We start from the raw sequence: 27,303 nt of genomic DNA, 5'->3' as shown, positions 1-27,303 counted from the left end.
AAGGAAACATTATTAAAAGCGAGTCCGTTCGTGGGCATGGTGTGTGGATGAAGTCTTTGGAGTTTTGGCTGCCAAATAAAGACTTTATTGTTGTCATTCCTCCTTTCCCAAGCTCCCTCCCTCTCTCCTCTCCTCCCTCCCTCCTCTCCCTCCCTGCAATCTGCCCCTCCCTCCCCCTAACCTAACCTCCCCACCCCAGTAGGATCTGGTGGAAGAAAAGTCAGCAGGCACCACCACGGGAGATCAGAACTTCTAGCTGGCTCTCTGCTGCCACAGCTCCACCGAAGGGTGGGGAGGAAGAGGAGGACCGCCCGACCCAGAGCTGAGGACAGCAGGTGTGTGCAGGTAAGCCCAGGCTGGGAGAGGCCCAGGAGATCTGAAGTCTCCTTCTTCCAGCCAGTTACCCCCTGCCCTGTCCCATCCAGCTTACTGATCAAGCCTCTGTCTTCCCAGTGTGTCCCCGATTCCTTCCCCTACCCTCTCTCCTCCCCAAAGAGCTCAAATGCAGTCTGCCTCCTTTCCTCCCCGCCCTCTTCCTCTTCTCCTCTCCATCCTCCTGTACCCCCATATTTGCTGCTGCTAAAGTGAAACTTTCTTGCTACAGATGTTTGCTGTAGCCCAGAGAGCTATGTCGCACACAGAATTTCAACAGAGCAGGTGTTGCCATAGAAACTGGACACTAAGCCCATCTCTCTGCACCTTTCATGTATCGTCACACTTTGTCAAAGACACACACACTCTCTCTGCATCTTGTCTCTCACCCTCTCACACACCTCTCCAGCTGTAAGAGCAAAGAGAAAGTGTGTCTTCCCACGGAGATGGCAGAGCCAAAAGAAAATCATGTGTCCTGAGTCTAGGCCGGGCAGGGAGGGGACGAGTGAGACAGGAGCTGGAAGACTCTCTCCGTTCTTTTGAGCTTAATTGGGTAGGAGGGAGAAAGATGTAGCCTTCCAAGCAGATCTGCTCAGCAGTCCGAATTTCTGTCTTCCTGGTCCAAACCACTTGGCTTTTGGAAAGAAAGAAAGAAAAGAAAGCAACCCTGCCTGCAAGTCTTTTTTTTTTTTTTTTTTTTTTTGGTACCAGGGACTGAAGCCAGGGGCACTTAACCACTGAGCCACATCCCTGGCTCGTTTAATTATTTTTTAATTTAGACACAGGGCCTTGCTAAGTTGCTGAGCAACTTATTTTTTAATTTAGTTCTCAGGGCCTTGCTAAGTTGCTGAGACTGGTTTTGAACTCGTAATCCTCCTGCCTCAGCCTCCTGAGGCACTGGGATTACAGGCATGTGCTACCTCCACATCTAGCCTGCAAGTCTTAGAGGTCCTGATTCCCAAATCTAGGGCAGTTGTTTTTTTGGTTATTATTCTTTTTTTTTTCCTTTGTAGGCAAAAAAAAAAAAAGAAAGAAAGAAAGAAAAAAAATCTCTCCTTAAAGCCATTCCAAAATTAACACAACCCTTGAGGTTAGAAAGGGGATCTTGTGGTAGAGGGAAAAGAAGACAGTTATTCCTTAAGCTATCAGGAAGGGAAAACTGGGGACCCCTCCCCATCCCCTAAACTCACTGACAAGATGGGGAGTGGAGGTCCCATGGCAGGCAGGGTATGGGCTGGCAGGATTCCCAGGCACAGCTCATCTCCAGACACCAGGGGTGGTGGGGACAGTGGCTGTGAGGAGAGCTTGCTAAAAACACAGTGTGTGGACCCTCCTTCCAGGAAGGCTGAATGCAAACCAGGAATCCATGCTTTTAAAAATATATCCAGGGTCCCAATGGTTGGCCAGGGCTTGATAAACTGAGTTGGGGCCTGAGGGAGACCTTCTGCCATGTATAGACCCAGGACTTCCCCAGTGTTCTCTGAGCCGAAGGCTCTGTGGTTGCCTGGAGAAGGAGCTCCAAGTGTCCCAACAGGCCCTCCCTTATCTGGAGAGTCAGAGTGAGCACTGGAGGGAATAGGACTGTCCCCGGTGAGTGGCCCTCTCCATCCTGCTTGCAAGCCCAAGCATCCCTATCACAAAGGATCATTCCAGAAACATAGTTCCCTCAGTACAGCTTCAAAGAGCTCCTGTTTCTTCTTATCTGCCGAACACGATGCTGGCCGAGCTCCAACCCTCCTAGACTCCCTCTCCCCTTCATGACAGCTTTCGGTTCTGACGGGCTGTCTCAGAGGTCGGGCCTACTGTGAAGTTCTTTGCTCCCTCTTCATTTCCCTGGAGGGTAGCCCTGTGTATTGAACACAAGAGAGAAGCATCTCAAAGCCAGAGGGGCAAAACAAAAAACCAGGTGTGAAAGACTGTCCCCAGGTAGCAGGGGAAGGAGACTCCACCTTTGGTACCCTCTTACCAGCTGCAGAAAGTGTGGGGCAAGGTTAGTGAACCAGAGGGACAGAGTTAGCTTTTCCCAGGTGGCCAGGGGGCTTTTAGGGTCTCTCCAAACTCATGGATTCCGAGTCCTAAGTGGAGTCTTCAGAGTCACAAAGAAGTTGCTCTGCATGGAAGAGGCAATATCTACACTGCAAGAAAGACCCCTGCTTTTGAGCAGTGAGTGGGGCTGCCCTTGAACGAGGCTGAAGGAGAAAGGCCCTTTACCTTGAAATATTATCAATAATCCCTTGGCATTCACTGAGCACTTACTTTGCCACATTAACTTACTTAACTTTCAAAATAATCCAAAAAGTGGTTGGCTAGGGGTAAAGTGCCTACCTAGCATGTACGAGGTCCTGGATTTGATCACCAGCACTGGGGGGGAAAGAAAGGTATTAGTATGCCCAGGGTAAACACCTGCAGATCTGGTTGAGATCCAAATCTATAATTACTGGAGCCATCAGACAGATGATTCCTCCTCCTCCTCCTCCTCCTCCTCCTCCTCCTCCTCCTCCTCCTCCTCTTCTTCTTCTTCTTCTTCTTCTTCTTCTTCTTCTTTGTTGGTACTGGGGGTTGAACTCAGGGCACTCGACCACTGAGCCACATCCCTAGCCCTATTTTGTATTTTATTCCTAGACAGGGTCTCACTGAGTTGCTTAATGCCTCACCTTTGCTGAGGCTGGCTTTGAACTCGCCTCAGCCTCCTGAGCTGCCGGCATTACAGGCGTGTGCCACCATGCCTGGCAAACAGATTCTTCTTGTCCTTCTGAAGCGGCTGGAGATGCTGGAGATGCTGGGGTGGAGCCAGGCCTGGTGGTGCACACCTGGAATCCTAGCTACTCACCAGGCTGAGGCAGGATTATAAATCTGAAGCCAGGCTGGGCAACTTGGTGAGACACTGTTTCAACATCAAAGGACTGGGGCCATAGCTCAGAGGTAGAGTGCTTGCCCAGCATATACGGGTTAGCGGATCCTCAGTACTTGATCCTCAGTACTACACCAAGAAAAAGAAACCCAGGGAGGGAGCAGAGAGGAGGCCATGGTGGGCAGCAGGCTGTCGGAGGAGAAGAGTCTTCTCACTTTTCTCACTCTGGTTTCTTCCACTCTGGTTTCCCAGAAGGGAAAATTTGCTCTTCTGGACTCGTTGCCGGAGGCCATAAAACTTCATTCTGTTTACACTCTGCCTTGTGGTAGACACTGGGGAGACAGATGGTCTCTCCATAATAGTATTATATTTATTTTTAGCACTCTTTGATTGGTAGCACATTTAAAAGTTGCTTATCACATTCCCTTCTGACAAATGCAGGAGGAATGTAGACAGAGAGAAGGTTTTGTTATCCCCATTTTACAGATGAGGCAATTGAGGCTCAGGACAGGACCACACCAGTCCTAATGGGGATTGGAAAGAGTTCCAGGCTGACTGGGTGCACCTGTCTCATTCCTCTACGGATGAGCGAATGAGCGGGCAGAGATGCCTGATTGTCCCTGCTTCCAATTGCCCTCTGGGCTACAGGAAGAGATATAGAGAACAGAATGGCTTTCAAAAGTCTGGGTTTAAAAGAGAAAGAAGAGGAAGAAGAGATGGGACTAAGTGTGTAGCTCAGTGGTAGAGTGCATGCTTAGGGTGGGTGAGGCACTGGGTTCAAACCCCAGCACCAAAAATGGGGTCTAGGAGTGTCCATAGGCCTGGCTCGGGGACAGGGTAATCTGTCTGTGCTAAGCCACGAGGACACTGACTACCTAGGCAGATAATTTGTTGTAAGAATGTCGGTTCATAGTATGGAATAAAACTGATGCTAACCCTGCCCAGCCCTGGCAGACGACCCTGATCTCTCCACACAAAGCCAACTATCCTTAACCAGCTCCTAAGGACTTGACAAACCCTCTGGGCCTCAGCCCAGCCTTGTTCAAAGCTGAAACACTGTACCAGTCCTGGATTCTAACCTTAAATTACATGTGATAGATAGGAAAGAGGAATAGCTCACTTTAAAGATCAATGAACTCCCTAGAGAACCCACTCTTTTGTAGATAAATAAATAGATGAATCAATAAGTCCTGCCACTTGTAGAGATTTTGGACCTCGATTGCGTGCCTTTGAATGCATGATCTCATTTAAATCCTCACCCAGATGAGCTGGCTGGTGCCCGGGGAAGAGAGTCAGAGCTAGGGTTCAAGTTCAGATTTATATAGTTGGAACTGACATTTGAATTTTAAACTCTCTTAGGAAATGTGCCTAAATGTAGAGAGTGAATTTAGGGTTGTCCAAAGCAACTGCTGTTCCCCTCCATGAAGCAGCACCTTTGTGAGAGCCGGTGCTGGGGACCCGGGCTGCATGAATCACGTCGTTGTAGGTGTCTAACAAGCGGTCATTGACTAGCAGAAAGGGGGAGTGGGGTGGGGAGGTGTGCTTGCAAAAGCATAAGAAGTTTTAAACACACATGCACACTCCACCCTGAGGGAGCTTATTGGACAGAAGGCAGGAGTAGAGAGGGGTAGGTTTGGGGCTCTGGGGGAAGTTCTGTGACTCTCCTTGAAGTCTGGGTACCTCCAGGATCTTGGGTCTGGTTTTAGAGACTTAGGATATCACTGAGTTTGGGCCAGAGAACTGCTGTGCTGCCAGCCAAGCTCTGCAGGGCGGAGCAGGCCCCTGAAAAAGGCCTTAGAAACTAGCACTATTTCCTTGTGTGCTCAGGCCGTGGAGTGGCTCTGATTCAGCCTGGGGCTCCAAGCTTCTGTGGAAACTTGCCCCATGCCCCACGCCCCAGGGTGCATTTCCTAGGGAGGCTCTTGTAGGTTCTGGGAGGAATTTGGCTGGCCCTTGAGGACTGGAATGCAACAGGGTCAAAGGGACTGGTGGAAGGATAAGATGGTTATCCAAGAGTCTGGCACTGGAGATGGGGATGTGGTGGCCCTGCAGGGCAGAACTGGGACTGACCTTCCCATTCATGTCACCCTGACAATGGCCATCCAGGCTCTGTGACACTGAGAACCCACCCCCGCAGAGGCCAGCTCCCAAGTCACTCCCAGATAACAGAGCAGGAAGTTTCTGGAAGCTCTGCGAGCATTGCTTGCTTTAAGGGCACCTCACATGTGCTTTGGTGACAAAGGCAATGAAGGGGAACAAGGAACCTCAGCCGCCTCTAGACTTGGCCTTGGAGCCAGTATTCTCACAGCAGGAGAGATTTACTTCTGGCGTATTTCCAGACTTCTGGGTGATTAAAATACAAAGAAATTCACAAAGGGGCAGGGGGACAAGGTCCATAAGTTGGGCTTTTAAAAATGTTTAGGTTTAGAATATTAGTGTTTAAACTGCCCCCTTAATTTATATGTAATATGATTGTGTGCTATTTTCCAGAAAATTATAGGCTTTATAAAGTGTGAATTCATAATTCAACAAATATAAGTGATCTGGAGTCCAGCAATGAGGCTCAAATTTAAGGTTCCACAATGAACGTCTTGTCTTTTCAGTCCTTTCAGTGGGTCGCCAGACTGTCGCACCTCCACAGCAGGTGAGGCCAAGAACCTCACTGCAAGGCCCCTGGGGACAGAGAGGCCCAGGGAAAAATGGCCTGAGACCCCCTTGGAGAAGCCAGCCTCCCTCTCCACTTCCTTCCCACACACGCATGCACACAGGGCACATGCGAGTGTGAGTCTGCTTCTATGTGTGGAATGGGGAGAGGACCATGCATGTAGGTGTGCAAGAGTGTGTGGCTGGGCTCTAGGGTGTGTGTGCAGGTGTGAGTGAAAGCTGTGAACCCCAAGAAGCCTGCATCCCCAGGGCTCAGGACAGGGGGTGGACCACCACAATTGGGCAAAAGGTACAAAAAAATCCAAAGGGACCTTGGCTGGAGACCAGCAGGGATAGAATAGAGGTGATAGTCTTAGAAAGGGAAGGTACAGGGCACCCTTTCCCTGGACCCTTCCCAGCCCAGGCCAGGGAAGGAAGCCTGTGGGAACTGCCACTCTCCACTGTGGCCCTGGGTTGATTGATATTTCTTTAGGTTCATTCAACTCCAACCACATGGCCCTATCTGAGGTGTCATCAAGGCCATTGGAAAGGCAAATCCAAAAGATCCTTCAGCTTCCTATTCCAATGTTACTGAAGACAAAAGGAAGTTCCTCTTGATAGCTTACCTCAGTATTACCAACTCCAAAGGATATGGGGAACAGAAATACCAGGTCAAAGGAAAAAGTGCTTTTCCCCATATCTTTCTATTCCTTTCCTATTTATTTTCCCAGGAGCCTCCACATCTGGGGAGAAATACCTGGCATGGCTTATGCTGGCAAAGACCAGCATTTTCTGAGCCAAGTGCAGTGGGCGAGGAGAGGGGAGGCCAGAGCCCGGGTGAGCATGGGTGGATGCAGGGTGTCTGAGCACTTGCCTTCTTCCCATGAGCTCTGCTCCCTCTGGAAGGTGGAAGATTTCGATTTTTGTACTCAGTTGTCTGTGAAATGACTTCCTGGCCTTAGCAAGCCACTTTTTTCCTCCAGACTCACTTTTCTGTAAACAGTGGGTTCTTGGTGGGGTCAAACCATTTTTGGTAATGAAATTTTTTCTTTTCTTTTCTCAAATGAATGTTTTGGCTAAACCTCAATGTATACAACAGATTTTTAAAATCTAAGTTGGTACAAGAGTGGGCTGAGAGTACCCAGGGCCACCTCCTCAGTTCCCCAACCCAAGGGACCCTGTGGAAATGGAGGCACAGTTTGAAAAACACTGTGATGGGATCTCTAAGGACTCTTCCAGATGCAACACCCCAGGACTCAAGGCTCATACATCCTAACATGCCTCTTATAAAGGCAGGAATGATCTTTTCATGCCACAAATGGAGAGATGCAGGACCAGAGGGGTCAAGGGCCTTCTCCAACTCCTGACCCAGTTCAGTGGGCTTTCTCCCAGGATGGACCATCCTCCCCAGAGCAGGTTCATTGCTACTGTGTGGGAAATCCAGAACCTGGAGCCTTCTTTATCCTCACCTGCTCTACAGTCCCCGAGCTCTGTACCATCTCCCCAGGAGCCAGTCCTGCCTGACTCTGGCCATAGAGTCAAGGCATCTACCCCTGCAGCCCCCTAATGAACCCCTGTGTCTCCCCTCTGCAGGTGAATCACCTGGATCATGAGGCCATCCCTCTGCTGGCTCCTCCCACTTCTCTTCATCTTGGCCTCAGGGGCCCAAGGCCAGTTAACAAGACGACCAAGACCTGGGAGCCGGCCCAGGCCCAGGCCCCAGCCCCGGCCCAGGCCCACTCCAAGCTTTCCTCAGCCCCATGAGCCAGCAGAGCCCACAGACCTGCCTCCCCCACTGCCTCCGGGCCCTCCGTCTGTCTTCCCTGACTGTCCCCGGGAATGCTTCTGCCCCCCTGATTTCCCATCGGCCCTCTACTGTGACAGCCGCAACCTGCGCAAGGTCCCTGTCATCCCGCCCCGCATCCATTACCTCTATCTCCAGAACAACTTCATCTCTGAGCTCCCTGTGGAGTCCTTCAAGAACGCCACGGGCCTGAGGTGGATCAACCTGGACAATAACCGGATTCGCAAGGTAGACCAGAGGGTGCTGGAGAAACTGCCCAGCCTGGTGTTCCTCTACATGGAGAAGAACCAGCTGGAAGAGGTGCCCTCGGCCCTGCCCAGGAACCTGGAGCAGCTGAGGCTCAGCCAGAACCACATCTCCAGGATCCCCCCGGGCGTCTTCAGCAAGCTGGAGAACCTGCTGCTCCTGGATCTGCAGCACAACAGGCTGAGCGACGGCGTCTTCAAGCCCGACACCTTCCAGGGCCTCAAGAACCTCATGCAGCTCAACCTGGCCCACAACATCCTGAGAAAGATGCCACCCAAGGTCCCCTCGGCCATTCACCAGCTCTACCTGGACAGCAACAAGATCGAGACCATCCCTAATGGATACTTTAAGGGCTTCCCCAACCTCGCCTTCATCCGGCTGAACTACAACAGGCTGTCGGATAGGGGACTCCCCAAGAACTCCTTCAACATCTCCAACCTGCTCGTGCTGCACCTGTCCCACAACAAGATCAGCAATGTGCCAGCCATCAACAACAAGCTGGAGCACCTGTACCTCAACAACAACAGCATAGAGAGTGAGTGGGGTGGGGCCAGGGCTGCAGGGGCCAGGGCCAGGGAGGCTGGGGGCTCTACACCCTTTCTCGGGAGCCTCAGAGTGGGGGATACCAAAAGCATCCTCTGGGAAGGATATGGCTGAGTGGTAAGCGCTTGCCTAGCATCAGGAGGCTTTGGGTTTGATCCTTAGCACTGGAAAAGCATCCACTTGATCTCTGGACTGCAAATCTTAGCCTTACCACTTGCTGTATGTATGTGACCTTGAAAAGTTAGTTGACCCTTCCAGGAAGTGTTCTCATCTGTAAAAAGAGAATGAAAATAATACCTTGTAGCACAAGGTTGATAGGAGGACTTAATAGTTAAATATGGATGAAGTTACAAAATGCCATGTTTGGAGGGTAATAGGTTTTCTTCCTCCATCTGTTCTCATCAGTACCAGTTTCTCTGGCATCTGGATCTATTAATAGGGTAGACATAGAATATACTCCTGGACATTCTCCTAAAATCAGAATAGAAATATTGAATGCTCACCCTGAAATGTCCTGGGCTGGTGTGCTGCAGAAACCCGCACTAGTGAGAGAAAGCTTCTTCTCAAAGTTGGGGCTCGGTTTTGAAGAGTCTGTGAAAGGTATCCAGAGAGGCAGCTATTTTTTCAGCATACACAACTGGTAAAAATGTGGCAGCTAGGGGGAAAAATGCCTGAATGCTGGTGCTTTCTGAATCTGTCTGGAAGGTTGCAATATTTAGTTGCACATTGGAGAGAGAGTTGGCCTAAGCTATATTACACGGTCCTCAGCTTATTGCAGCCTAGAACAGGAAGTGGAGAGTCTCAACTTTGCTTTAATCAGAATGTCAGATCTGAGCAGAAGCTTCAGAAATGAAAGAGTATCTGGCTCCCTTCATATAAGGAATTGCCACAGTCCGGCTGCAGCAAAATAACGGGGGGGGGGGGGGTGACAAGCAACTTGTGTACATTGATACAGCAGGAGTGGGAGCTGTTTATTGTAGGACAGGAGGGGTATATATACATTCCACACAGCTTATCTTAATTAACATAAACTAGATACAGCAGTCAACCAATAAGAAATCTCCACACTTAATGGCTCGCTGGCGCCACCTCACAAACCACTCCCCCTGGCAAAATGCCAGGCGCCATCCTGACTTGTTTATAGACTCTAACAAGGAATGAAGGGTGAAGAGAATCAAGGAACAAGAAAGGGAAACCTAGAACACTATGAGAGGATCTTTGGTTTCTAATCCAAAAAGAGAGAATTTAAGTTTCTATGATCTTGGAACAAATGGACACAACAGGCCTGTTCATGTATCTGGGATAATTACAAGAAGTGAAGAAGGTGTTTGTTTGTTTATCTTGCAAGAAAAAAAAATTCAGGAAAATAGAAAAACAGTCTAATTTTACCCTGCAGATAGCAATTAAAGTGGAACACATTAACCCCAGGAAGATGAATAGGTTGAGAATATAGACAGAAAGGACACTTCAATTAATAGATGGTGACAGTTCCAGACTGTGGAAAAACATGTTGCAGAGGGGTATCTCAGACTGCTGAGGTTGAAGTCAGAAAAATCATGTCCTCCACTGCAAGCGCTCACCCCCACCCAGCCTGACTTCCACATCACTAACAGATAGAATAGGATGGGCACAGTGGGACCTGGGTCCGCATGATGATTATGTTTTCTTTCCTTTTTGGTACCGGGGATTCAATCCAGAGGCACTTAACCATGGAGCCACATTCCCAGCCCTTTTTAATATTTTATTTAGAGACAGGGTCTTGATGAGTTGCTTAGGGCCTTGCTCCTGAGGCTGGCTTTGAACTCAAAAATCCTCCTGCACCAGCCTCCTTCCCAAGACACTGGGATTACAGGCATGTGTCAAACCATGCCTAGCACGATTATGTTTTCAACAATTATCATATTGCTGCCACCTGTACATTTTGCAAAATGACATCATAAACATTCCCTCGTTGATGTCCAGGGCAGGCACCACCCTCAACATTTCACACAATGAGGAACAAGTGTCAGAATAATAAGGCACAAAATAATAAAGCCCTATGGGAAAATCCACCTCGGTCAGGGTCTTTCCACTACCTCAACCATGAAAGAGGAAAAACAGGAGAGGAAGAGAAGACAACAATGACTGCTCCCTCTCTCCCCTCCTTCGTCTCCACAGAGGACAAGCAAGGCCAGGCTTAGGGAGAAAAGAGAATCTTATTTAGAAGATGACATGCCTCGTCTGTCTCACAAGAGCGCAAAGGAGAAAATGGAATCTCAGGCCATGGACACTTGAGAATCAGTGGGCTCATCACCTCCCCAGCTCTCTGTTCCTCTTCCTGTCATCTCTACTCCTGTTGACATAACCATCTTCCATCCATCCTCACACTCCACCCCCACCCCACAGGCGTAATTCTCCAGAGTAATTCTCACATCCCCGAGGTTTCCGATCTTCCCTCCCTCTGTTCCTTCTCCACACTTAGCTAGATTCCTCTTTCTACAGCATAAACCTGATCATGGGGGTCTCTAAGGACCCCTTCCAATTTAACACCCCAGGATGCAATGGGTCCGTTATCCTCACATCCAATTCTCTGGAGTGACTTCAATAACAATTATTGATCATTTCCGACTTCAGTCATTTTGCAAATGAGTAAACAGCCTGGAGGTTAGGGCCACTCATCTATGGTCACTCATTCCCAAGGTCGGCTAGTTCCAGAGAGAATTCTAGAGTCCTTCCTTCTCTTTGCCTCCCATGTACCCTGCTGTTGACATCTCCCTTTCTTTCTCCATAGAAATCAATGGGACGCAGATCTGTCCCCATGACCTGGTGGCCTTCCACGACTTCTCCTCAGACCTAGAGAACGTGCCACACCTGCGCTACCTGCGGCTGGATGGGAACTTCCTGAAGCCACCCATCCCGCTGGACCTCATGATGTGCTTCCGCCTCCTGCAGTCCGTGGTCATCTAGACCTTGCCCTGGGCTGGACCTCCTCTGACCGCACTTGAAGGCGCCTGTGCCCATCATTTTTCTCTGTCGCCCTCTCTTGCTCTCAGCCCTGCCTCTTACCTCTCCCCTTTCTGAGGATGGGAGATGCCGTATGTTCTGCTGCAGCTCTGAAGCAAGACTTCCCAGGGCTTGATTTGGTCCCACCCAGTTCAAAGGCACCCCCTGCACAACCCCCCCAAACGGCTGGCCTCCTGTGGTCTCCCTCTGCTCCAGAAACACAGATGTATGCCTAAGGACTTCACATACCCTCTTCCCTCTTCCACCCATCACTCCTGGCTCAGGCTGGGCCATGGATTGACATCTGACCTTGGTCCTGGCCAAGTGAAACACAGAGATGATTTGGGGAAGCCCAGAGGTGAGCTTTGGAGAGTCCTGCTGGAGATTTCTCCATCTTGGGCAACGCTGCCCCAAAGAGGCTGAGAAATCCAGGTCTCCTCAACCAAGGATCCCTCCTTCCAAAACTGCTGTTCCACCTCCCTGTTCAGGGACACTGCACTGCTCTCTGCCATCCACATTATCCAGGAAGGAAGTGTGAGGGAATGACCAAGATGGGCCGGAGGGTGAGGGTTTCCAAAGGGCCTGCATCTGGCTGTCTCTGCACAGGGATAGTCTGAAGTCCCTCCTCCTTCTCCAGGCAAACCCAGTCTCCTGCTGGGCTTCAGATAGGAACAGTGGCTCAAAGAACTGGGATTCAGCTAGAGGGAGAGGGCTGGGGATCAGGGTCGGAGGCTGGGCCCATGTCAGTATAGATGGGCCCTGCAGCCCCCCTGACCCAACTTCAACACAAGTCCTGAGGCCCTGGGGAACACAGTGTTCACAGTGGAAGGTCAAGAGACACCGCCCCACCCTGCCATCTGTTCCGTGTTAGTGTGATCAGCCCAGTCACTTCCACCCCCAAGCAGGCGGTTCTTGAGGAACAAGGAAGAAGGGGCGGAGCATCTGGAAATCTCCCAGAAGCCTCTGCCACATTGGAATTTGGCCCCCATTTCTAAGACAGACACATCAGTGACACCTGGTGGCTGCTGAAGGTCACAGCTGGCTCCAGACTCCTCACCCTCTCTGTGGGGTGATGTTCCAAGGTTAAGAAGCTGGTATAGGATTCCAGCTTGGAAGAGCCACGGGTGACATGCATGGTGCCTCTCTCCTCTAGAGCCCAAAGGGCACAAAGGTGTAGAGGTTTGCATCTTTACTAACAGTGAATGAGCATAAATGGGAAACCTTGGAGAGCCCAGATGAGAATACAGTTTGACCTTGATCCTGACAGATCCATTTGCTCTCAGCTCCCACATCCATAAACACAGGTGGAGATAAGATGCTCCTTTGAGATCCCAGTTCTCATGTGCCAAGTCTTCATCTCTGCACTCTCCAGCACACCCTAATGCAGGACAAGTCTTACCTATTACCCCTTTCTTTGCAGTAATTTATTCCCTATATGATTGTCCCTCCCCAGAGGATTCTCTTTTCTCCTTACCTGGCCCAGGTGAGCAGCTCAGCAGGTCTCCAAGTGGCACCTGGGCTTCCTCACCTACCTCTTTCCCCCTAATTTACTCCAGGGGCTCTGACCCTCTGTAGTCCTGAGTGTGTATGCTGGTGGGGAGTATGGAGAGGTGGATGTTCTGGAAACAGGTAACACAGTGCCCACCCTCAAGTCAGGATGAGAAAAGCTCCAAAGGTTTCAATAAGTTGGATTAAGCAGAGTCCCTAACATTAAGGTATTTCTATTATACTCTCATTCACTTCTTTTTTGCACCTTCTAGGCCCATCCCACCCCTGACTCTTTTCCCTGCTCCATTCAGCTTCCTCTTCTGGCTGCAGCTGGTTTCTCCAAGGCTCCTGCTTAAAGTCAACATATTATTATGGCTGCAAGCAACCTGGTGCTATGGCCTGGATAAGCCCCCTTCGGACCTGTTCACACCTTGTGACCTCAGCCCCTTTGGTGAGGCCCTCAGGGGAGCACAGCTCCTGTGACTCCCCAGGGGGAGCCTAGTCCTGCAAACCTGAACTATTTTCTTTTAGTGGCCACACCATCATCGCCATTCCATTGCCCCATCTAGAATCCGTCTGCTCCCTGTGTTGCTCTCTGCAGCTGTACACCACAGGGGTAGCATTCAATTGGCATCATAGGTTACCCCCACCCCGGCCAAGCACACACAATGGGCAGGTTGCCTTTCTGTCGGTTTAGAAAGCCCCTTCTCTTTACCCAAGTTCATCGCCTCAGTGCTGTTGGCATCTACATAAACAGGTGTGTACGTAGGTGTGTATGTGTACTCTGCACATATAGCTACTCTCTCTTGAAGACCATGTTAACTTTGTGGAACAAGTTTCACATTTCAACACGCTTTACAGCAGAGGAAATAAAGTAATTTGAAAAACAACTTGCTTGAACTTGAGACTGTGAACAGGTCAAGATAATACCTTAAAGTCATCTGTATCCCTATTCCCTGACACCACCCCCCACCTCCACACCACTTACTGAGAAGATGGGTGGAGGAAAGATATTATTCTTAAGAATCTTCTGGGACAGTCATCTCAAAGCTTTTTCTCAGAGAATTTCCTCAAAACTCATAGCCCTCAAGAAAAATTATTCCTAATGTTAGACCAGAAATCAAACAGCCACATCTGAATCCAAACCCCCAGGTTCTTTTGACCCACAGACACTAAATTGTCAAGGTCTCCCCAGGCTCAGTTTTGAGGCACAGGTGGAAAGACAAAACAGTCAACTTTCCTGGCCAAGCAAGCTTAGGGATGAATTGGGGAAATGTAATGCGCACAGGAACAATGGAAAAGCCATTTTGAGGGCAGAGAATAAAGGGCCAAATCATTTGGAATGGTCTGTAGGCCATGCAGAAGTTCCTGAAAGGCAAGCAGGGGGTGCCCCTGGCTCCTCTTTGGAAGGAACTTGGCTCCAAAAGTGACTTACTAGAATCCCAGTTCATACCACCTTCCGTAGGAGAAAACTGCCAAATATGCCCTCCTGCTTCCCATCCTGCCTGCTGAACACCTGCTTCAGGTCCATTTGGCAAATGTTCAGGGACATCAACTATAGGCCAGGTTCCCAGTTAAGAATTTAGGCTGAGCAATACAGACCCCATGCCCTTGAGGAATTCATAACTTGGTAAAGGGGGAAATTCCACGAGCTGGATTTCAGTCTGAAGCGTTAGGAGTCATGCTGTGCACAAACAGGAGGGAGGAGAGGACCCCTGTCTCTGCTTAGAGGAAACTGGAAAGGCTCCTGTCATTTAAGCAGGCTCTTAGGGATCACTCGAATTTTGTCACATGGGAAAAGGAAAAAGCACATGTCTGGAATGGCCAACTCAAGGAGGAGAGGAGTCCACCCTGGAGAAGGGGGAGGGGGATTCTGAGGAGAAAGAAAGAATTGTGTTCCTGTCCTGGAGTTCCGTGGCTAGCAGTCCTCAGCAGGGAATATACCTTGCTATCCAAAAAACAGGAGGGTTCTTGAACTTTCCACCCCCACCACTCTCCCTGCCCAGAACATAGGCAGCAACAAGGTCATCTGGCCAGGCTTCTGTCCACACCGCCTGCCACCTCTGTTCCATCAACATGCCTTGTGCCTCTGCTAATGAGAGATTAGGATGAGGACGCCTCCCCCGACCACCCGCCCCCTTTGCCAGGCTCTCGCGGAGCTGAGCCGTCTGCAACAGCACGCGGGTGGGCCATTTCCCACGCAGGTCACTCATACACGTCCATGGCCACTCCCTGAAATCCATGGGAACCGGTGTGTAACCGCGAGCTTGCGAAAGCGAGAACAGAAGTCGGGAGAGAGTCTAGGACCAGAGCCTGCATCAGAAGGTGGCTCCCAGCGGAGGATGCGGGGGCGCGCATCAGGCAGCCGGCGCATGCGCGGTCGCGTGGCTGGCCGTGAGGTTGGAGGGAGCTCGGAGGAGGACCCATCGCAGGGCAGAGGGCATCGCGACCTGCGAGGGTGTCATGAGAGAGTGGAGAGGGAGGGAGGGAGGAAGCCAGTGGCGGGGGAATGAATGAACAGTAGCGTTGGCTGGAATAAAGTGTGGGACCGGAGGGGGGATGCTCCCAGACGGACCTTGGGGACAGAGGTCCTCTGGCCTGGCTATGGAGAGGAAAGCCGAGGAGCACAGTCTGCCAAATGTGCCATCTGCTTCCCCGGATCCCTTCTGGCTGCAGGACTACACCTCCCTCCATCCAGGAGAGGCCTGGGTGGTGTGGCTCCAGGGTGGGGAAGTGCCAGAGGCACAGGACCGTACATTTCTCAGGTGCCCAGCTTTCTTGGGTTGAGGGAAGGCCCCCTCCCACGCCGGCTATGAGGTCTGCCCCTTTACCTGTTAGACCAGGGCAGAGATGAGTTTGCCAAGACCATCTGTTCTGAGCGCTCAGAGACACATGGTCTCAGGGCTCCCTGGGATGAGGTCGAAAAGATGAAATCCTACAAACCAAGGCAAACTCTGGTGTGAGACTCAGGGAATCTAGGTGCTGGGTGTGGCTCTGAGTGATCTTGGGCAAGTCGCCGCCCTTCTCTGAGCCTTGGCTTCCTCATCTGTTCAATACAGGGATGAGACTCAGTTGGCCTTGAGGCTAGAATAAAGGATTAGCCAGTGGGAGGGAACAGGGGGCAGAGAACATCATGGAAGAGCCTGGCAGAGGTGCCGGCTGCAGGCTGGCAGAATCAGAGAAACATTTTAGCCACGCCCACTCACCGCCTGTCTGAGGCACCAAGTAAAGAAGAATTTCTCTTGATCAGTACATCTTTGAGAGGAGGAGGTACTTCCCAGCCAGCCCCAAAGGCTCCTCGTGGTGTCTACAGTGTTTATGATGAGGAAGTCCTTTCTGGTGTCCAAGCCCAACGCCCGTCCTTGGAGTTGTTGGAGGAGACTTCTGGTTCCATGTCCTTTCTTCCTAGAAGTTTTAAAGAATTTTCTGCATCCTCCTCCTGATCATCATCTGTGAACTTTAAGTTGGCTTTCGAATCCTTCCCCACCCCCTCTTCACCATCTCTTTGCATCCCGCAGGCCCAGACCCTCCCGCTGGTGATTTTGTTCAATATGGTTCCTTTCAGGGACTGTGGGTGTTGGGGCTGGTTGGCACTCCTCCTCGGCTCAGCCTCTTTTTATCTTTCGATTCCATCTATGAAGCCAATCCTCATCACTCTTTGGTTGGAGAGGGAAAAAAAACCAAAAAACTGGGAAGGCAAGTTCCAGCCCTCCACATACCCTCAACCCAGCCTTCTCAGAAAGTTCAGAATCTGAGGGTGAGGCCCCTTCATTTTAGGGTGGGCACGGCCTGCCCCTCAAAGACCTGGCCTTACCGGGAGGGTGGCCAGAAAGAGAGGGAGCAGACAGTTAAGAGAAAGAGAGGGGGAGGGTGGCAAAGCTGGTGGAGGGAGAGAGAGGAAGAATTTCCTTCATCCAGCAAAGGAATGGAATTGGGGACCCCCTGAGGAAAGAGGAGGGGAAACAGCAGGACATCACAAAGAATGAGAAGTCTGATTGGACCCACGCCTGCCTGCCTGCTTGTCCTCCTGCCCAGCGTCTGCCCCACAGCAGCCACCCTTTCCATCAGAGTCCCTCTGTCTGTATGCTGTAGGGCTCCATTTGGAACCAAAGGGCATCTAAAGGGTAAGGTTCAAGGTTGGAGGCCTCAGGGCCACAGGTGAGGGGAAAGAGCTGGGGCTGGGCCAGGGAGGACGGAGGGAGTCTAGGCCTCTGGCTGCAGAAGTTGGAGGAGGCTTCTGGTTGGGTAGTGAACTCTGCCTCAGGAGTTTATTTAAAATTCATGTAGTTTGATTTGGAGTAAGGAATGGGAAGTGAGGTGAAATGTGCCCCTTTGCTACTGCTGGGGGCTTAGCCCTTTGCCCAGCTGAAATTGAGGAGGAGGGTCTACTAGAAATGTGTGCAGGGACTTTGGGGAGGGCCGTGTGATCAGTCACACACCTGCTGTGTCTGTGTATCCACTCTCCATGGATGCATCCACGGCCATTCCACACACATCCCTCTGCCCATCTGTACAACATGGGTGAGCTAAATAAATGAACATTCACACTCACGTGACCATCACACATGGGCATGGTCACCAGTGCGCTCACACATACAGAGATGTACAGATATCTAAGGAACTTTCTGGATGTGTCTACTCTCTTACAACACACAAAGAATTCTCTGATTTCTAGAAATAGGTTTGTAAAAAGTTGCTTCTCTCAATCTATGTTATGAACTAACATTCTTTACATTGCATGTCAAATTTTAAGTCCATATCTCCAAACAGATGAGGTGCTCCTGAGAAGGGCCACACCATGTTCATTCTACCCCTGCCAGAGGCAAATCTAGTGCCAGGAACTTAACAAGGACCCCATACATGTTCGTTGAGTGAATGCATGATTGAGTGATCTCTAACACACACACACACACACACACACACACAACAAAGACTCCTTGAGGTTGAGGGTTTCTCTAAATCTAATTTAGTATCTAACTGTTATATTTTGAGTGTGCAGTTAAGGGAGAATATCTACACAGATGCACAAATGCATGCCGGGAGCGCTGGGAGGTGCATGGAAAAAGGGCTTTGGTGAGTGAGTCTGTGATGAGGAATCAGGATTATGTGGGTATCTGCATGTGCTGTATGAGATAACACCAGTGTGGGTGTGTGGAAGAGGTGCTGGGGGTGCCCCCAGTCATAGCCCAGCCTTTGGGGAGCTTGAGCGTGGAGTGAAGGTGCTGAGTAAGCGTGCATGATGAATGGTGGGAAGGGGAGGAAGTTTGCAAGCCATTCCCACCAGGCACAGACAGCCGCTCTTCCTCATGTGCACCCCCCAGGATGGGTGCTGTAGTGATTCCACCCAGTTCTCACCCCATTCCCACCCCCAGGCCCCTCATGAGGCTCTCCACGTTGTTCCTGAGCCTGCTGGCCTTGGTGCTGCAGGAGGCAGGGCCGGCTTCTCTCCCAGAGAAGGAACAGAGGAGGAGCGAGGAGCAGAGCCACTATGGGGAAAGCGATCCTTACTCGGAGCTGCATGTGGGGAGCTACATGGTGATCCCGGATGACTACAGTGAGGTCATTGACCTCAGCAGCTATGAGGAGCTGGCTGACTACGGGGACCAGCTGGCTGAGGTGAGGGACACGCAACTGACCATACCCTGCAAGACCAGGCCCCTGGCCCCTCTCCACCTGCCCCAGATGCAGGCTTCTCAAGCCTCCAACTCTCTGTAAGGGGCATAGGACCCTCCATAGGACATTGTCACTTACATGATATTAAGAAAGAGAACACAAACCTCCAGTTAGAATATTGATAGCAAATTAGAAGGACCCCCTCACCCCCTTAGAAGTCATGCGTCCCTCCCAGGCTGTCAGGTATGACAGTGTGCCTCATTGAGGTAAAGGTCAGCAAAGTCCTCATATTCTCCCCCAAAAGGAAATATCACCTGCATCTCTTTTCCTAGACTGTCCTCCAGTTTGAAGCCTCTGCTGTGGGTGCTGTGAGCCAGGTCAGCATGGAAGAGCACCTGCTGAGGGAATTGGGGACCCAGGTGCTAGCTCTGCCTTAGCTCCGACTGGCTCCCTGATCCGAGTCCCTCCCCTCTCTGGGCCTCAGTTTCCTCATCTATCTAATGAACATGTGGATCTGATACTCTTTAAGGTCCCTTCCTGGCTCACTCTTTGTGCTCTTCCTCCGTCCTCTTTCACAGTGACTCTTTGCAAGTTTGAGATGGGTCACTGAGGTTTCTAAAGCCCAAAGTTAGGTCCTTTGTGGGCAAAATCCAGCCTACAGTATGCTGTGTGCTGTGTCTCCAGGTTAAGGTAACCAGCCTGGCTCCTCCAACCAGGATCAGTCCCACCCAGAGCAAGGTGACTCCAAGGACACCCTTGTCAAACCCCACGATGACCAAGCCTACTCTGCCAGGCCCACTGGGCTCCCCAGCCAGCCATGGTAAGTACACAGTCAAATGGTTATCATATCTGTAGGTCCAAGGTCCGGCAGCCATGACCCAGCACCAGGTGGTACCCAAGTGGAGTGTGGTCAGGAGTAGAAACAGAATGTCAAGGCTGGCACCTAACAGCAGGGAGAGGAGGGGAGATAGCCATTGGGGGGGGTCGGCTTTCCTAGGTGAAGCAACTGCAAGCTTTCCCTGTGCCCCAGCAGAGCCACCCTACCCTAATTAACAGCATCACTCAGGGAGCAACTTGAGTGGTAATTAGATTAGAGACAATTAAAAGCCTGTAGAGAAGGATAAATAACTTTGTGGCTGTCATTGGCATGGGGGCCAATGAAGCCGTCACTGCTTTCAGCCTCACATTCACCTCCTTAGCAGCCCCAGCCCCTCCCCGTTCCCTCCCAAAGCCTTTCTGGAGCCGGGGATGCTGGTGTGGCCAGTGGAGAGGGCTCAGTACGCTGCTGGGGACCAGAAACTGGGGCATCGGAAGGAAGCAGCTCATTCTGGGCCTGCTTGCACTCGGCATCCCTCTTCTCAGGGTATTTGTGTGGGTGCTCCTGGGGGACTGGAGCATCAGCCAAGGCCTTTGGTCAGGATCCGTGACCTTGCAGAGCCATAGAAGCTATTAAACCCTTAAGAGACGGTAAAGAGCCTTAGCTGGACCTGCCATTCAAGGCCTTGGGATAAGAAGGGTCCTGGGGCCCCTGCTTTACCAGTCCTGCTGGTCACTGCTGGCAGGGAACTGCTACTTCATCTTGGGGCTGTTACTGCTACCGTAGTGCTTCCTTGAGTCGGGCTAATAATGGCCTCACAGGAATTTCTGTCCTGCGAGAACTGACAGAGCCTCCCATAGGGTCCTGGGCCTGAGTCAATACAGTCTTCCCAACTTTTTAAAGGTGGTCTGAGTTGGAATGGACTGCCTTAGCCGCAGGAGTGCCGGATACAGAGGTGGGGCCATGGACTGGGCCTAGGGGAGGGCTGTTTCCCAGTAGAAAATCGGGGTGCTGCTGCCGTAAGAAGGGGAGATGGTTGTGGCACGGGCATTGGCCAGTCCGTCTGGGCCTTACTGTGCTTCTCAGAGCCTCAGAGAACATGTCCAACTGCTCTTCCCAAAGGCAGCTGGCAGACCCGGCAACCAACCCCCGACTATTCCTCTGAATTCTGGCTTTGTCTCATCTTTACTGTACCTGTTGAGACCAGAGAGGAGACCTGTGGGAAAAAGGCCACTGGATATCCTAGAAATGCTCACATAGACCCAGGAAAACCTACAAAGGACCAGGGCCTGATGAAAGTACCGAGTAGGAACTGAGGTCAAGCTGACTGATTCTCTTAGGTTGAGGGCTGAGGGACAGGCTGAGAGCCGTCAGTACCATCTGGGTGCATCAGGCCAATTGGTTCTAGACAGCAACCCGCAGGCCATCAAGAGGACACGTGGCTCAGATACTCCCTGGATCAAGAGCCACGGGCTTCAGAGGCCGAAGGGAGTCTGATCAGGGGTCTCCCTTTGTTCTGTCTTCCACCTGGGCCAGGCCTGCCCACCTGCCTGGTCTGTGTGTGCCTTGGATCTTCTGTGTACTGTGATGACATTGACCTAGAGAACATTCCTCCTCTTCCCCGGATGACCACCTATCTGTACGCCCGCTTCAACCGCATCAGCCGCATCAGGACCAGAGACTTCAAAGGGCTGAGTATGTAATGCTCTGAGGAAAAGGGAGAGGGGGCCACCTGGCCACATGAACAGTGACCAGACACTGTTCTCCCCCACCTGTGTGAGTCTTTTTTAAAAATATTTTTTAGTTGATGGACCTTTATTTATTTCTATGTGGTGCTAATGATGGAACCCAGTGCCTCACACATGCTAGGCAAGTGCTCTACCCCTGAGCTTCAGCCCCAGCCCACCTGTGTGTTAGTCTTTCCCTTTTAGTTCTGTCTCTCCAGCTGTCAAAGGGAAAGATCCCCCAAGTCCTTCTAATTCCTTTCTTTGAAGAGTTTAAATGGTAGAAGTGTTCTTCTCATTTTTTTTTTTCCCCACAAACATCTGGGCAGGGAAGGTGGGATGAAGCCAACATTTTCAGTATGTCCCAGCACCTGTAGCTCTGCTGGCCTCTGGACCAGATCATCCTCCACCTACTGATGCTGTTGGCTGCTCTAGGCCTCATGTCCTGCCTAGGATAGGAGACCCGGGCTCCACTTCAGCTTCCATTGCCAATCACCCACAGCCTTTCCAGCCTGGGTGCCCATTGTGAAAAGTGCAGAGGGCTCAATATGCTGTTGGGGACCAGGTGGGATGGGTCCAGAGATTCCCGGGCTAGTTGGTTCTTGCCTTTCAGAGGTTTCTTCCAGTGGGATCCAAGGTGGGCAACCCAGAATCCAGGGAAAGGTATTGACAAATCCGCGGGCTTTTCCAAGGGGTCCTTTAGACTGTAATTTCTGCTGGTTTGGATCTACTGCAGGGAGAGAGCTGGTTAGAATTCCCTTATCTTGAGAGGGATGGAGCAGGATACCCAGGCACATCCAACAGGGTGCAAGGAAAGATCATGTGTCCCAGTATCTTTCTTTGTTCTCTCCCAATGTCCCTCAGCAAAACTGAAAAGGATTGACCTCACCAGCAACTTCATCTCCTCCATTGACAATGACGCCCTCCGCTTGCTGCCTGCCCTGCAGGATCTGATCCTCCCAGAGAACCAGTTGGTGGCTTTGCCCCTGCTGCCCAGTGGCATCGAGTTCCTGGATGTCCGCTTGAATCGGCTCCGGAGCTCGGGGATACAGCCGGAGGCCTTCAGGGTAAGTCAGGGACTCAGACCACCACATGCCGCCTGCCCCCACCCACATCATGCTTGGTGCACCCTCCAGGGTGTTCTGAGGTCTAAAAATCCATGATTATTTTTTATCCTTTTCTGTTTGTACTTTGGGTTGGAAGAAATGGATTCTGACTCAAGGAAAGGGAGTTTCATAGCATGCCATTCCAAGAGCCTCCTCCAGTACTATCAGGTCTCACGAGCCTGTTACTGGGAATGGGGGGCCAAAAACAGATCAATGCTAAGAAACCAGGCTCCCTGCTCCTCTGAGGGGCGTGTGTCTCCTGTCTTGGCTTCTTTCTCTGCTTCGGCTCCATTCACCTCTCTGCACACCTGCATCCTCAGCACACTCCCAGGATCTGCTCCCCAAAACGCCAGACCCCACCCCCAAATGCCTTTGGCTTTGGCTTGCAAAAGTGCTAACTATAACCCTAAATCCTAAGTATCATTTCCCCCCCCCCAAAAAAAAAAAAACATCAACAAACGATTGTCTATTATCCAGTTCTCAAGAGAGTCAATCCAATGAGTCCTTGGCTGTCTGTCTGTCTAGTTTTGATGGGAAAGGCTAAGTTATAGGATGTGAATATGCCCTCCTGCGATTATTATCAAGAATACAGTAACAATAAATATTGTTAAGGATGTGGGGGGAAAGGTATATTCATACATTGATGGTGGAACTGTAAACTGGTGCAACCCTTCTGGAAAGCAGTATGGAGATTTCTTAGAAAACTTGGAATGCAACCACCATTTGACCCAGTTATTCCACTCCTTGGCATATACCCAAAGGACTTAAAATCAACATACTACAGTGATGCAGCCACATCAATGTTTGTAGCAGCTGAATTTACAATAGCCAAGCTATGAAACCAACGTAGGTGTCCTTCAACAGATGAATGAATAAATAAAATGGAATATTACACAATAATATAATAACATTCCAAAAATGGAATATTACACACAATGGAATATTACTCAGCCATAAAGAAGAATGAAAATTATGGCATTTTCTGATAAATGGTTGGAACTGGAGAATATCATGCTAAATGAAATAAGCCAGTCCCCCAAATACCAAAAGCTTAATGTTCTCTGATATGTGGATTCTGACCCACAACAAGGGAGGGTGGGGAGGAGAAGAATAGAAGTTCATTGGATCAGACAAAAGGGAATGAAGGGAAGGGGGGCATAGGAATAGGAAAGATAGTAGAATGAATCAGATATAACTGTCCTGTGCTCATATATGAAGGTATGACCAGTGTAACTCCACACCATGCACAACCACAAGAATGGGAAGTTATATTCCATGTATGTATAACATGTCAAAATATACTCTAGTATCTAAAAACAACAAATAAAAAAACACATGTCCCCTTGGGACAGGGTTAGGAAGAACAGAGGGTGCACTTCCGCTGAAGAAGTGTGGACAAGGCTGACCCGTCCAGGCATGCTGGCTGGACTTTAGGAATGGCCTTCAAAAGCCCATTACTCACTTGCCAGCTGTGTCTTCTTCATTTGGACTCACTTTCAGCCTCTGTCTGTCTCTCTCAAGTACAGTCATCAACACCGGGTCACATATACGATGGTGAACTTCTAAGATTGTCTCACCTAGTGACGCTGTAGCCTTTTTAGTTCATGTAAGTACGCTCTGTGATGTTCGTACAACGGCAGAATCACCTGATGACACATGTCCCTGTCGTTCAGCAATCGTGACTATGGTGGGCTCTTTTGGCAAACTGTTTAGAAGCGTCAAATATCCAGGCACGGTGGTGCTCACCTGTAATTCCAGCAACTCGGGAGGCTGAGATGGGGGGAGCGCAAGTTTGAGACTAACCTAAGTAACTTAGTTAGATCCTGTCTTGAAATATAAAATACAAAGTGCTGGAGAGGTAGCTCAGAGGTAGAGAAGCTTGGGTTCAACCCTCAGTACAAGGAGAAGGAGAAGAAGAAGAAGGAAGGAAGGGAGGGAGGGAGGAAGGAAGGAAGGAAGGAAGAGAGGGAGGGAGGGAGAGAGGGAGGAAAAGAAGAAGAGGAGGAGGAAGAGGAAGAGAAGGAGAAGAAAGGAAAGGAGGAGGAGGAGGAAGAGGAGGAGGAGGAAGAGGAGGAGGAAGGATGAGCATAAATCAAATAAGGCAGCTGCCATTTTGAAACCGGGTGAAGGCACAGACTTTCCTGTTCTCTCCCCTCTCCCAAACACCTTCTGCCCTCAGCCTTCTGGGTGCAGTGCTACTAGCCCTCCTGCCATGGAAACCAGAACCCTCCCCTGGGATGTCCTCAGGCCCCAGTCTTCCCATCTCAAAGTGAAGAGCTGGGGTCTGGTGATCACAGAGCCCCCTGGACTTGATGGTCCAAGTCCAGCCCTGAGAAACAGCCTGACTGTCTCCGTCTTAGGAGGACTTCTTTGCCTTCAGGGCTGTTCCTTTGTCCAGGGGAAGGCAGGGGCTTTGGAACCGGAGGGACCTGGGCTCATGGGGGAGTCACCTCACCTCTCTGATCTTGTTTCCTCATCTGCAGATTGAGAGTAATGACACCTACGTGCCCCAATGGCCGCAGGATTTAGTAAAACAGCACTTACACAGAGCCCGGGCAGATGACATAGATAGTAGCTGCTCCATGAACACTAGCTATTATTCTTCCTTGCTCTCTGAGCCCCCAAAGGCTTATCTCATCCCAAATCCTTCTCTGACTCGCCTGCCTGATTGTGAAGGTGCTCTGCGCTCACACACCCTTGGTCTGGGTGTGCCTTGGATTTTCATTCTCTGACATCTCCCTAGCAAGCTCCATACATCTGCACTGGGGGAAAACATCCCGTCTGATGGCAGAGAAGTAGAGGCTGAGCTGAAATGTCCCCTGGTCCTTCCTCACCTCTACCTTATCCCTGTCCATCCCCTGCTCCCCATAGCTGTCCCTAACAGCCCCTGCCATGCCTCTAGCTGCTTGCACCTCAAAAACAGCAGCACTGGATAGGTAGAGGTAGTGTAGTGTGCGTAAACTCCTTAAAGGTTCTAGCTCCCCCTCCCACCACCAAAGAGCCCTCTACAGAGCACTGCACACAGCAGTAAACCCTGAGTGAATGGAAGGGGGTCACCTGACCCCGGCCACCCCAGGAACCTCCTCTCTGCCAGAGCCCTATGGGCCCACTAGCCTCCCATGCTCTCTGTGTCCCTGCAGGCACTGGAGAAGCTGCAGTTTCTCTACCTGGCAGACAACCAGCTGGACTCCATCCCCTGGCCTTTGCCTCTGAGCCTGCGCTCACTCCACCTGCAGGTGAGGAGCCTCAGCCACAGGGAGGCTGCAGTCAGGGCAGAGGGTGGCCACAGCCAGTGCAGAGGGTGGACAGCAGATAACAGGGTGGAGAGCCCCGTAAGGCCTGGGCATCAGAGGTGTGTGGGAGACATGGTCTCGTCTAGATGGTGGTCCATGGCTCCAGTTTGATTTTCTCTGTCTCTTCCTTTGAAAACACTCCCTCTCCTCTACCTCTTCATCTCGTCTCATCCACCTGCTTTTCCTCCTCCCTTTTCCTACCTCCTGTTTCTCTTCTTCTCTTCACATCACTGCCTCCTTCCTTCCTTCTCCCTCTCATCCTTCACCCCTCTTAATCTCTCCCACCTCTCTCCCTGCTTGATACTCTCTTCTCACCCCTCATTGTGTGGTCTGGGCTCTGGTGCCTCGGTTTCCCCAAGTGCACAGGAAGGGCAGGGCTGATGGGGGGGGGGGGCTGGTGGCACCTTGGGTGCTGCCTGGGGCCAGAGCGTCTGGGAGGCTGCTCAGCGGCTTCGCGTTCTTTCCAGAATAACATGATAGAGACCATGCAGACAGACGCCTTCTGTGATCCTGTGGAGCACAGACACACCCGCAGGCCACTGGAAGACATTCGGCTGGACGGGAACCCCATCAACCTGAGCCTGTTCCCCAGCGCCTACTTCTGCCTGCCTCGGCTCCCCATAGGCCGCTTCACCTAGTCTGTCCCTCCCTCTCTTCCAAGTAGGAGCCCTTGGAGGCCCCCAAGGCCACATAGAAGATCACCTGTCTAAACAGGGGTCTTTAGCCCAAGCATTAGAGAGCCTCATGCTCCAGTTGCAAAAATCACCACCTTACTCCCCACCCCACCCCCTGCGCGCGCACGCGCGCGCGCACACACACACACACTCACACACACATCAGTGTCCTTCAGTAGCCAAATTTGCATTTCTCCCTCCTCTTTCTTTAACACCTTATGGCTGCTGGCTCAGAGAACTGCAGTGTCTGCACAGAGATCTTCTCCATGTTCCCCATCCCTCCCATCCATACTGAATGCCAGGAAACCCATGAAAGAGGAGGAGGAGACAGAGGAGTTCAGCGAAATGCAGCAGAGGATGGAGGGGGAAGAAGAGAGAGGGGGAAGCAGTCTTGTGCTGGAACCACTCACTAACAAGGAGGCTTGCAAGATTGAATTTTCCAGAATTTTGCAAACCAGTTATTAAACACAGTCATTATGAAAAATTATATTCTATAACCTCACAATTAAACATATCACATCAAAATACATAAATGTAGTAAATAGTCAAAACTCACTGCTTCTCAATTGTTTTACTATTAATCACACTTCTGAAGTTGTTTGTGTGAGATATCGGTGTGGTGGAGATTTCATACAGTGAGGCACTACTGGGCATCTTCTCCCAATTCCTTGTTTGGTGACATCGTGTTCGATACTTGATGTTGGCCATAGTAAAAGATTTTTAAAATGCTACAGATTGGGGGGTTTTGTTGTTGTTTACTTATTTATTTATTTTTTAAGAGAGTTAGTTGCTCAAGCTTTCCAGAACATCAAAGAAAAGAAAAAATAAAGCCGGTGGCGCATGCCCGCAATCCCAGCAGCTCAGGAGGCTGAGGCAGGAGAATTGTGAGTTCGAAGCCAGCCTCAGCAATTTAGCAAGGTCCTAAGCAACTCATCAAGACCCTGTCTCTAAATTTAAAAAAAAAAATAAAAAAGGGCTGGGGATGTGGCTCAGTGGTTAAGCACCTTGGGGTCCAATTTCCTGTACCAGAGAGAGAGAGAGAGAGAGAAATAGCTATTTAAACTATCCATTCCTTACCCCTACACTGCCCTACTTGGGGTGAGTAGGATTTCTGTGGAATGTTCCTTAATATTTTTTAGTACTGGGG

At 50.6% G+C, this 27,303-nt stretch overlaps 2 protein-coding genes across 3 annotated transcripts; both read left to right on the top strand.

Annotated features, from left to right (window-relative positions):
• The first annotated feature begins 219 nt into the window (after positions 1 to 219).
• Positions 220 to 13,819, top strand: Prelp (proline and arginine rich end leucine rich repeat protein). 2 transcript variants are annotated; one of them, XM_026397190.2, is made up of 3 exons: positions 220 to 335; positions 7,460 to 8,451; positions 11,230 to 13,819. In XM_026397190.2, exons 2-3 carry the CDS (start codon positions 7,476 to 7,478, stop codon positions 11,403 to 11,405), a joined length of 1,152 nt encoding a protein of 383 aa, XP_026252975.1. In that variant the 5' UTR covers positions 220 to 335; positions 7,460 to 7,475; the 3' UTR covers positions 11,406 to 13,819. The 2 variants fall into 2 exon arrangements, with proteins under 2 accessions (XP_026252975.1, XP_026252974.1); XM_026397189.2 differs by having other exon boundaries at positions 220 to 345.
• A 4,489-nt stretch (positions 13,820 to 18,308) lies between these two features.
• Optc (opticin) lies at positions 18,309 to 26,120 on the top strand. The gene is made up of 6 exons (XM_026397209.2): positions 18,309 to 18,545; positions 19,227 to 19,362; positions 20,896 to 21,054; positions 21,948 to 22,150; positions 25,330 to 25,425; positions 25,950 to 26,120. The coding sequence occupies exons 1-6, from the start codon at positions 18,309 to 18,311 to the stop codon at positions 26,118 to 26,120; spliced, it is 1,002 nt and encodes a 333-aa protein (XP_026252994.1).
• Positions 26,121 to 27,303: the final 1,183 nt, after the last annotated feature.

The sequence above is a fragment of the Urocitellus parryii genome, chromosome 9, assembly GCF_045843805.1.
Source record: "Urocitellus parryii isolate mUroPar1 chromosome 9, mUroPar1.hap1, whole genome shotgun sequence".
In the NCBI taxonomy this organism is placed as follows: domain Eukaryota; kingdom Metazoa; phylum Chordata; class Mammalia; order Rodentia; family Sciuridae; genus Urocitellus; species Urocitellus parryii.
This window is presented reverse-complemented; position numbering and strand designations above follow the sequence as displayed.

Bases quoted from the DNA above. Each gene is read 5' to 3' on its own strand.
- Optc (XM_026397209.2), top strand. From the start codon at position 18,309: ATGAGGCTCTCCACGTTGTTCCTGAGCCTGCTGGCCTTGGTGCTGCAG. The intron at 18,546-19,226 runs GTGAGGGACACG...CTGTGTCTCCAG, and splicing joins ACGGGGACCAGCTGGCTGAG to GTTAAGGTAACCAGCCTGGC. The intron at 25,426-25,949 runs GTGAGGAGCCTC...CGTTCTTTCCAG, and splicing joins TGCGCTCACTCCACCTGCAG to AATAACATGATAGAGACCAT.
- Prelp (XM_026397190.2), top strand. From the start codon at position 7,476: ATGAGGCCATCCCTCTGCTGGCTCCTCCCACTTCTCTTCATCTTGGCC. The intron at 8,452-11,229 runs GTGAGTGGGGTG...CTTTCTCCATAG, and splicing joins CAACAACAACAGCATAGAGA to AAATCAATGGGACGCAGATC.